Source organism: Rosa chinensis, chromosome 7 (genome assembly GCF_002994745.2).
Source record: "Rosa chinensis cultivar Old Blush chromosome 7, RchiOBHm-V2, whole genome shotgun sequence".
Lineage (NCBI taxonomy): Eukaryota > Viridiplantae > Streptophyta > Magnoliopsida > Rosales > Rosaceae > Rosa > Rosa chinensis.
The window spans coordinates 12345758-12355448 of NC_037094.1; the positions used below are offsets into that span (position 1 = coordinate 12345758).

Genomic DNA, 9691 nt, shown 5'->3' on the forward strand with positions numbered 1-9691 from the left:
AAAATAGGATCAAACTTCATACAAAGATAATGGGTTGAAGACCATTCTTTACAGCAATTCATCATCTATTTAACATTCGCTAACAAGTTAAAGTCACACAAAATACTCCTTATTTAAATCTCACTCACTTACTATGATTGTACGGTAGACATTATTTCGTAACAAAAGCAAAAATTGTTAGAAAATAATTTGTTGTGTATGATCCAGAGTCCCCAGATTACACAATAATCTATCATGTAAAGCAAATTGTTGGGAATGATGGTTAAATTTTTGAAACTCCTACTATGCCCTTTATTGATTGAATTGTTTAAAAAATAAAAATGATATTACAAGGCTAAAATAGTAAATAAATAAAATCAGTATTTTCTTTTCAAGAAATTACAAACAAAAAATAAGGGGAAAAAACCCACGTTTGTAACCGTCAGTGGTATTTTGTTGACTTCAATTTTTTTTGTTCTTTTTGTTTAATTTCCTTTAAATTTTTAAATTTGTTTTATAAAAGCAAATTGGCAAGCACGGAGTGCATGCCAAGAGGCTAGTAATTACTTATTTCCTTCTTCGGTAAAAATTGTTACACAACAAATTATTTCTGGGTAACCTTGTAGTGCCTGAACTGGATCATCATGTCCATGTCGCTTGGCATTTTAGGGTGTCTGGCTACTCTATTTTCGCATTGTTGCACTGTGTTCCGAAAAAAAGGTCTATTGGTAGTCGGTAGACATTCTTCAAACTGAAATAACTGGAAAACGTAGAGTATCAGTTCCTTAATGGAGTATAAAAAGGTGTTGTATATCATGTTTCTTAACTTTTGATCTTGGGGAGGGTAGCTCAACACAAGTGCAGACTGATTTAGCTAAAGGGATTTTATATTTGATTTGTTTCCTCGCTTCAGTTTATCAAGGATCATCTGATATATATGATCTAACCCTACAATTGCTTTTGGGGACAACTAGATTCGTTATCAGTAATTTAATTAGCCATGGAGGGGATTCAATTAATTGGGCTAAAAGTCTAAAACACGAAAATCAAACTATATATCTTTTAGGCTTAATCAAATTAAATAGAACAACTGGAAAACGTAGTCTGTCTCAGAGAAGAAGGGCTCTTGTGTTTCTTCTGTTCTTAATTATGGTTGTCTGCGTTTGCTCAGCTGAACTATTAGCTAGATGAAAGCTATGTTGAGAATATATACATCTTACATGGGAAAAATGAGACATTACCTATGGGTTTATAAGGGTTTGGGCCACTCCATCCATCCATTGCCAATTGGTTTTGGATGTGAACCTCAAATTACTTTATCATGGTATCAGAGCGGGTTACCCACGTGTGCATGCTTCATGGTCACTCGGGCTCTATGTCACTCAAAGTTGTCCACGTGTATGGCTTGAAAATTCGCCACACGTGCGGGGGCATGTTGATAATATATACATCTCACATAGAAAAAATGGGACATTGCCTATGAGTTTATAAGGATTTTGGTCACTCCATCCAGTGCCAATTGGTTTTGGATGTGAACCCCATATTACTTTATCATGATATCAGAACCAGGCTACCCACGTGTGCATGCCTAATGGCCACACGGGCTCCACATCACCCAAAAGTTGTCCACGTGTATGGCTTGAAAATTCGCCACATGTGCGAGGGCTTGTTGAGAATATATACATCCCACATGGGAAAAATGGGACCTTGCCTATGTGTTTATAAGGGTTGGGCCACTCCATCCATTGCCAATTGATTTTGGATGTGAACCCCAAATTACTTTATCAAGCTATTGTAAGCTAGTTTTCTTTTCCTTATTGTCCTTCCGGCTATGTGCCTATGGTTCAGAGTTAGACCAAATAAAAGATAAAAGTACTGTTTGTGATGTGATGATTCCCCAAGTGCTGTTGTCATACTATCGTAAAACTTTTCAGACCGAAAAAAATAAGAGAAAAATTCAGTCACCGTCCCCAAACTATGCTGCCAAGGCCAATTTGATACCCGAACTCTCAAAAGTATCAATGTGATACTTCCGTCAAAAATTCCTAACGGGGCCGTCTGTTTGCTGACGTTGTAAACATGTGGGTCCTATGTGATATTTTTATCAGGGGTAGAATAGTCTTTCACTATTAAGTAATTAAAAAAAAAAAAAACAAAAAAAAAACACAAAGCTCTCTCTCTCCCCCCACCCCCTCTGATCGGCGACTCCTAAAAAACACCAAAGCACAGAGCTCCTCCATCTCTCTCACTCTCCCTCCTCTAATCGGCGACTGTCGTTTGGTTTGATTGGGGAGGGTTCTAATTTGGCGATCACCAAGAGGGCGACGACGAATTTGAGGGCCTCGGTGATATTTTCTGGCGGGAGGGATTGGGATTTGAGGGAGACTTGGAGGAGTGAGAGGAGAGGTAGGAATTTATGGAAAGTGGGTAAAAAGGTGAGAGAGAGAGAGGGAGAGTGAATTCGGGAGAACCGACTCCAGCCCCCCTTCTTTCTCTTTCTCTTCTCTTCAGACCCGGAACCCATTTTCGGTGGAATCACCGCCGCCGGCCTCATCACCGGCCATTAGAGGATCCTCTCTTCCTCCTCTTGCATCTAAGGTAAGATTTCTGAATTGGGTAGCCTTGATTTGAGAAGAAATCGAAGAGGGATTTCCAGAAAAGGGGGAAATCGGAGATTCCTTCAATCTCTGGTTTCTGGTTGGTTCCGACTGGATTTCTTTGGGATTTTTGTTGCTGGGTCGAAGCTAACCTTCATCCCTAACCTCTTGCAGCTTTTCATGATCGGTGGAGGAAGATTTGAAGGTGTTTGAGAGTGTGAACAGTATCGTGAACAGTACTGATGAGTTCTTGGGTTTTTTTGGTTGATTTTTCCGGCCAAATCGTTGTGAATTGTTGATTATTGCAGGTATAGAAATTGTTGGGTGTATTGTGGAGATGATTTTGAGATAAATAGGTTGACTAGAGGTCGAAGTTGGAGATGGAGCCTCCAGGGCCGCCGCTGATTTCGTTGGAGGAGCGGCTGCTGGCGAAGCCGGCGCCGAAGTCGTGGTGGCGGAAGTGGTCGAACGGCCTTGATGGTAGCGGTGGCCGTGGGTTCATCGACTGCTTGGGTAGCCGGCTGCCTCTGATATTGACCGTGAAAGTTTTTAGGTGGGATTCCAATTTTGGGAGTGGAGATGGGAGATTGAAATTTCGGATTATAAGTTGAATTGTTTGTTCTTGTTTTCTCAATTTGAATTGGATTAGAAGTTGTCAAATTGCTGCATTTGCATGTAATGTGATATTCTGGATGTTGGGGGCGGTAACTGTGGTCGGGGCCGAGCTAGCGTTCGAGGCCTAAATCGGAATTCATTTTGGGGTGAGTGGTTGGTGTCGGAGCTTGCTTCGGAGGTGCGGCGGTTTAGTTAGAACAGAAGAAGAAGAAGAAGAAGAAGAAGAAGAAGAAATGAAACGAAAAATAAAAATAAAAATGAATTAACAAAAACAAAAGGGTAAGTTGGTCATTTTACTTCTTTTTTTTGTCTCCACGTGCTTGCCACGTCATCAAATAACGGAGCCGTTAGGAATTTTTAGGAAGTATCACGTTGATGTCAAAATACGTGTTTGGGTATCACATTGATACTTTTGAGAGTTCGGGTATCAAATTAGCCTTGGCAGCATAATTTAGGGACGGTGATTGAATTTTTCTCAAAAAATAATGCTATGGTAAACTTCATCGATTAAGATTAACTTCTCTTAATTTCCCCCTAAAAACAGAATTCCAGTTCTATATGCACCTCCTCCTGTGGAACATTTACAGAAGCTTTGAAGAATACATGGCTACCAATGGCACAACATATATAAGATAATCTGATATTTTCATCTTGAACTTTGCCTCAATAATCTGCAAACCAATGCAAGTAGCCGTAGTTAGTATACCACCCGCAGACATCATGATCAAATCCCAATGCCGCCGCCTTGAAGGGTTTGATGGTTCGCCCGCTTCCACTTCCACAGTAGGCATTGCGTATCGGCACATAGGATACAAGTTATTCCTCTCAAGCCACTGGATAATACAGTCTCCATGATAAAGATGTGAGCAGGGCAAGCGATTGATTATCAGCTGCTGATCAGTCCCTTGTTCTACAGCAAAGTGATAAAGGCATTCCCAACAAATAGCACATGGCATCTGTCTAATACTAGTTTCCAAACTATCAAATCTCACTTTCTCCAAGCCCTCAATGAATGATTTAGTTGCGGGAATAAGCTTGGGCTCATATGCTTCCATGGATTCCATCGGATCCCTATCAGTGATAATTGGATCATCATCCTGAAAAGTTACTGTAGGTCCCCATAAGATCAGATTCAGACCCTCAGGGCCAAGATCACTTGTACTATCCAAGAAGCGGAGAGTAACATCGAACACAGACACAACAATAGCATTCTCGGGGATAGCCACTTCAACCACCCGAAATAGTTTTTCAATAACAGCTGCTTGCTCATCTTCTGGGACACGTATACTGGAGAGTTTCTTAGCCATGAACTCCGAGTACCTTGGCCTTTCCGAGAATCGTTTGACATCAGAGAGAAGGAAAAAACCCAGTGCTCGGCTTATGACTGTTGGGGGGGCCATAAACAATGGGTTCTGGAGCTTCAAGCCAGCGGTTTGCAGTAACCTTGTAGTGCCTGAACAGGATCATCATGTCCATGTTGCTTGGCATTGCAGGGTGTCTGGCTCTATTTTCGCATTGGTGCACTGTGTTCCGGAAAAAACGTCTCTCGGTAGACATTCTTCAAGGCCTGAAATAACTGAGAACGTAGAGTTTCAGTTCCTCGTGGTAGTCCTTATGGAGTATAAAAAGGTGTTGTGTATCATAAAAGTTAAGAGACTGATAGCTAAGTTGAGGAAAAGGGATTCTAATTGCTATTAATTTGCAGTATTTATATTTGATTTGTCTCCTGGCTTCAGTTTATCAAGGATTGTATGATATGAATGATCTAACCCTACAATTGCTTTACTAGATTCCTAATAAGAGCATAATTCAGTAATTTAATTAGCTATGGAGGGGATTCAATTAATTGGGTTAAAACACGAAAATCAAACTATATATCTTAATTTCAGGCTTCATCAAATTAAATAGAACAACAAACCCATCCATGGGCATCAAATCCTAAAAGGATGATGATGCAAAAGCAGACTTGAGAGCCATAAAACTAAAGCAAACCAATCTACATATACATATTAAAGCTATATACTTACTTCTGCTTCTGTTCTCAGAGCAGAGGGAGAGGGAGAGAGAGAGGAATGATGACGTCTGTTCAGGAAGTGCTGTATTGTTTTCTGTGTTTCTCTCAGAGAAGAAGGGCTCTCGGGTTTTTGTATAGAATTCCAAACACACGGCGTTTCACCCAGTTAAGAATAATAATAAAACTAGGATACAGTTTTCCTAGTCATTCTCTGACTCGGATCTTTTTAATTTTTACTTCCTCATCTAACAGGAAAACCTAAATAACAAAAAGAATTAGAAGAAAAAAAAGAATTAGCCTAATAAAGATCTGGAATGTTTTTATGTTGGTCTAACAGCTCCAACAGTGATAGCTATCTTGATAGCTAAAAGTAGCTAAAATTGGAATATAGTTAGTTGAATATTGAGTTATGCTTCAGCAAATACTTAAAACTCAAGTTAAATTTAACTTTTAGTTAAATTCTCTCTCCTCTCTAGCTAAATATAGCTAGGTCTTTTAGCTAAAGCTAAATTTAGCTTCTGTTTAGCTAGTTTGTTGGAGATCAAACTTAGCCTCAAACTAGTTAAATTTCAAATTTTGTTTGAAATAAGTATTCTGTTGGAGATGCTCATACAAAGTCGTAGCCTACCTAAGAGGCTAAGATAATTGAAAGCATAAATAGTAGGAGAAATGATCAAATTTGAGGTTCAAATATTAATAATATTTTCTTATTTTATATATATATTTTTTTTGCTTTTGTTAAACATGTAAGACATGAACTTTTCTGATAAGTTTCTCGAAATCTTGTATCTTTGAGCTATTTGTATATAATTAAGTGTGTGCCTCTACTCTTCTAAAGGATAATCTTAAGAGTCTGTGAGAAATAAATGTATCTTTCGATCTGTTCAATTGCGACCTTATAATGCAATTGCATTCTCCGGTCCAATTGCTAACCAAATTCAAAGGCTGAAATTAAAAAAACTTAAAATCGTACATTTATTTTTAGCCTTGAAATTTACTTATCCCTCAAAAGTCAAAATCTATCACCTAAAGTGAGTATGCAGACTATTATTGTGAAGAATTTTAGGTATTGTATTGTCCAAATTAATTTGGAACACCTTTCTAAACTCTCTATGATTTCGGTGTTGTAGTAACATGATGAGAACTGTTCACTCTTTAAATCACCAAAAATCATGTGTAAATGTTCACTAAAACACATATCATATAGTCATCCAACTAATGTTCTAGATTGCTTTGCAACAGCTATCATTCTTTTGATGAACTATCCATTTGTACAACTAGAATGACTATAATGATTAAGTGATTTTCAATTTTGATTAATTTTAACAGGTACGATCTTTAAAAGGTTATTTCCAAAATGTTTATACGAGCACTTCCACAGTTCCTGGAGTAGTCCAAAGTCCAGAAAAATTATAAATAAAGAACACATGGAACTTTTTGATAATACCATTCTTCTATACAAAATCTATAATCATACAACTTCCACAGAACCTATGCTACTGCTCCAATTTGCACTAAAGGAAGAGAAACTAGCTATATATCAAAGTTATGAATATTGTCATACTGCTGCTAACAATGACTAAAACCCAACCTCTACTTTTCCTGCATCCGTTGTCAGGCTGAGAGGTTCTGAAAAATGTCAAAATTTGAAATGAAACTAGCTGGAGGATCGCGAAGCACAAAAAGAAAAGACTAACTGCTAAAATAGCAAGCTCTTTGCTTTCGAGACTGGCTTGATCATTTACAACCTTTTCGAAATCTAATCTGCAGAAACACAAATTTGATATAGTCGGTCAAAATATGAAGCAACAACTGATGTGAAGAAATATACTGAAAAGTTGAGACATATTTCTAACCTCAACAAGTTATTTTCCCTGACCAATGCATTCAATTGAGACGAGACAGCAGCTTTCCATAGTTCAAGGTCACTCATTTGTTTTTCCTGAAGAATTTGAAGGATGATAAGCAACCAAGCATCATATGACCAAAGCTTCAGTTCCCAAAAAGTATTGTATGTAATAAAGGAAAGAAAAATGAAGTACCATAGTTTCCTTCCATTGCATGAGATCTTTAATCTCCATTTTGCTTTGCTCCAACAGCAATGATATTCTTAATATCTCTTTTCCAAGCTCTGGCAAAACATCGCCTTGTCTTCTGTTCAATTCTTTGATAAACTCCTCCAGCACGGACAAGTTCAGCTCAAGTGACCGCACCTTCTGCATCAAAATCTTCAGAACAGAATCACCAGGAATTCTTCCATTTGGCTGCTGCCGAACTGTCATAACCGGATCAGGAATCTTGTTAGTAGTTACTGAATTCTTGGAAGCATCTGAATTGGCTCGTTGCGCTTCTTCAGTGCTTTGTATCCCTACAGCTGCACCAACCCCATTTTGACTATCGCTGCTTGTTTTCCGGTCAGTTGGACCAACCTCTTCTTTTGTAGAAGATATTACAGTTGCATTAGGCTCTGGCAACTTGTTGGTTGCAGATTCTGCAGACTCCACAATGAGATCTTCAAGCATTCTTTCGATTGCATTAATACCATACACCTCTAGAACACTAAGTGTGCAGTAAAACTCTGCTCCATAGTGGCTTACTAAATCCAACTTTAGGTATCTCATCCATTTGGGTTCAGGAAGCTTAAAGGTTTGAGCATGCTTACTATTAGCAGCAACAAAGCTACCCAGCGGTGACCATGCTTCTGTTGGATAGCTTAAACTGCCAGACAATTTAAATTCCTTGAAATTAGAAGAGTAGTGCTCAAAATTTGCAATTTTGACAGCATCTACCAGAGTCTCCTCTGCGAGCTCAATTATAACAAACTTTCCCTCTACGGAACAAGGGTTTCTGAGGTATTTATCGTGATCCTTGCCTAATATGTTACTTGCTCCTTTTGCTTCCTTGTTGTGAGACACCACCTTTGCCCCCTTGGATTCCGAGGCATAGTTGTACTCCGTTCCATCAGGTTCGAACCCATGGGTAATGTTAGCAAGCTGACTAGGCATTACACGGTCTTTCTCTTGCTTTGTTACGTTTCGAAATTCATCAAGATTGAGATAGGTAGAGTGAGAAGTTCTATTCACACATTGTCCTGGACAGTTTCTGTTATGCTGTTCTTGTTCTTGGTTGAGTTCACAGACCAAACTGCTATAACCCAAAACTCTCCAAACTATCTTTTCTAATCCATTTGTCTCCGGCAGTGAGTACTTCGAAACTGGCAAGTTGTGACCAACAGCAGTACCATTACAACTTTCAGACGAATTATAATCTAAAAGCATCCCATTTGTCTTATTTTCGCCTCCATTTGCCACAAATGAATATGCATGCTTACCATTGTGAACACCAGGACAATGTGTAGTTCTGTTACTCGGACCTGAAATATTCCCTGAAAGAGGATCTAGTTAATTCAATTCTTCCCGAATAAATAGACCAGGGTAAAAGCTGGAATGCCATTTAATAGCTTATCCCCCAAAATCACCAATCCAAAAAACTAAATGGTGATTCCCATAAGAATTGTCACTCATCCCAGCTACAATATAAGATTTGGTAAAATCATCATCATTTCTCCGAATGAAGGCACCAGAAGAGATTTTTCACAACCGGAGAACAGTAAAGGAAGCCATCAAATGAACTATAGCATAAAAGTTGCATACCAGGAAACCAAGAGACCAGATATAAAAAAGAAGAAAAATAAGAAAATCTACATGAGATATAATCTCTAGAGATCATTCTCACAAAATAAAGAAAAGGCATTCAAAACCAAACTGTGAATTGGAACACTTAATTTCACCTATCTAGTAGTGTCCAGAACAATGTCAGCCATCTACTACAGCGATGTGACATAGGCATGTTATTATAATACCATTTTCTAAAGCCATTGATTTGCAACATTGCAAGATTAAAGGCATCAGCTTTCTCTAACGATTTGATGCAAAACATAGATTGACGAAATTGGTTTGCTAGGAAACTCAAAACTGCAAATTGGGTATTTAAAAAACTAGAATCTAGAGAGTGAAAAAAAGAGCCAAAACCCAGTAAGTGAATGAAGAAAGTACCTCCATTGCCATGGCCAAGACCAAGCTTAGAGTAGAACAGGACAACAAGACACCAGAGAGAGAAGATCAAAGACAGAGAGAGCTCATAGAAGCTCTTCCCTTTATTGTTGTTGTAGTGGTTGCTGCTCTTGTTGTTTTTGTCTCCTCTGTCCTTGGTGTCAGAGTTGTTGTTGCTTTGGATTTTGATATGTAAGGAACCGTGGCGAGGCTTCTTCATCTCTCTCTCATGTTCTGAACACCAAGGGATACAGCCAAACGAGAGAATGAGAATGAGAATGAGGAATAGGGGGCTTCTTTTCCTTAGGAATTGGATCCCCCAAAAAAGTCGTGTCTGATTTTTGTGGCTAGAACACTCCTAGTGTTGCGGAAACTGCTTTCTCCCGTTTAAAGCCGCATGAAAAATAGAATCAAGTTTAATTTTAGGTCTCGAT

At 38.6% G+C, this 9691-nt stretch overlaps 2 protein-coding genes across 3 annotated transcripts; both read right to left on the bottom strand.

Moving 5' to 3' along the window:
• Positions 1 to 3737: 3737 nt before the first annotated feature.
• On the bottom strand, positions 3738 to 5444 carry LOC112175340. Of its 2 annotated transcripts, none has more exons than XM_024313012.2 (2): positions 5219 to 5444; positions 3738 to 4758 (listed from the first exon to the last, which is right to left on the bottom strand). In XM_024313012.2, the coding sequence occupies exon 2, from the start codon at positions 4589 to 4591 to the stop codon at positions 3773 to 3775; it is 819 nt and encodes a 272-aa protein (XP_024168780.1). In that variant the 5' UTR covers positions 4592 to 4758; positions 5219 to 5444; the 3' UTR covers positions 3738 to 3772. The 2 variants fall into 2 exon arrangements, with proteins under 2 accessions (XP_024168780.1, XP_024168778.1); XM_024313010.2 differs by having other exon boundaries at positions 3738 to 4767.
• A 1168-nt stretch (positions 5445 to 6612) lies between these two features.
• LOC112176792 (SUN domain-containing protein 5) lies at positions 6613 to 9690 on the bottom strand. Its single transcript, XM_024314873.2, has 4 exons — positions 9261 to 9690; positions 7248 to 8590; positions 7062 to 7147; positions 6613 to 6969 (listed from the first exon to the last, which is right to left on the bottom strand). Exons 1-4 carry the CDS (start codon positions 9475 to 9477, stop codon positions 6735 to 6737), a joined length of 1881 nt encoding a protein of 626 aa, XP_024170641.1. The 5' UTR covers positions 9478 to 9690; the 3' UTR covers positions 6613 to 6734.
• Between the last annotated feature and the right edge of the window lies 1 nt (position 9691).

Bases quoted from the DNA above. Each gene is read 5' to 3' on its own strand.
- LOC112176792 (XM_024314873.2), bottom strand. From the start codon at position 9,477: ATGAAGAAGCCTCGCCACGGTTCCTTACATATCAAAATCCAAAGCAAC. The intron at 8,591-9,260 runs GTACTTTCTTCA...ATCCTCTTTCAG, and splicing joins TCTTGGCCATGGCAATGGAG to GGAATATTTCAGGTCCGAGT. The intron at 7,148-7,247 runs GTACTTCATTTT...CAAATTCTTCAG, and splicing joins TGCAATGGAAGGAAACTATG to GAAAAACAAATGAGTGACCT.
- LOC112175340 (XM_024313012.2), bottom strand. From the start codon at position 4,591: ATGGCCCCCCCAACAGTCATAAGCCGAGCACTGGGTTTTTTCCTTCTC.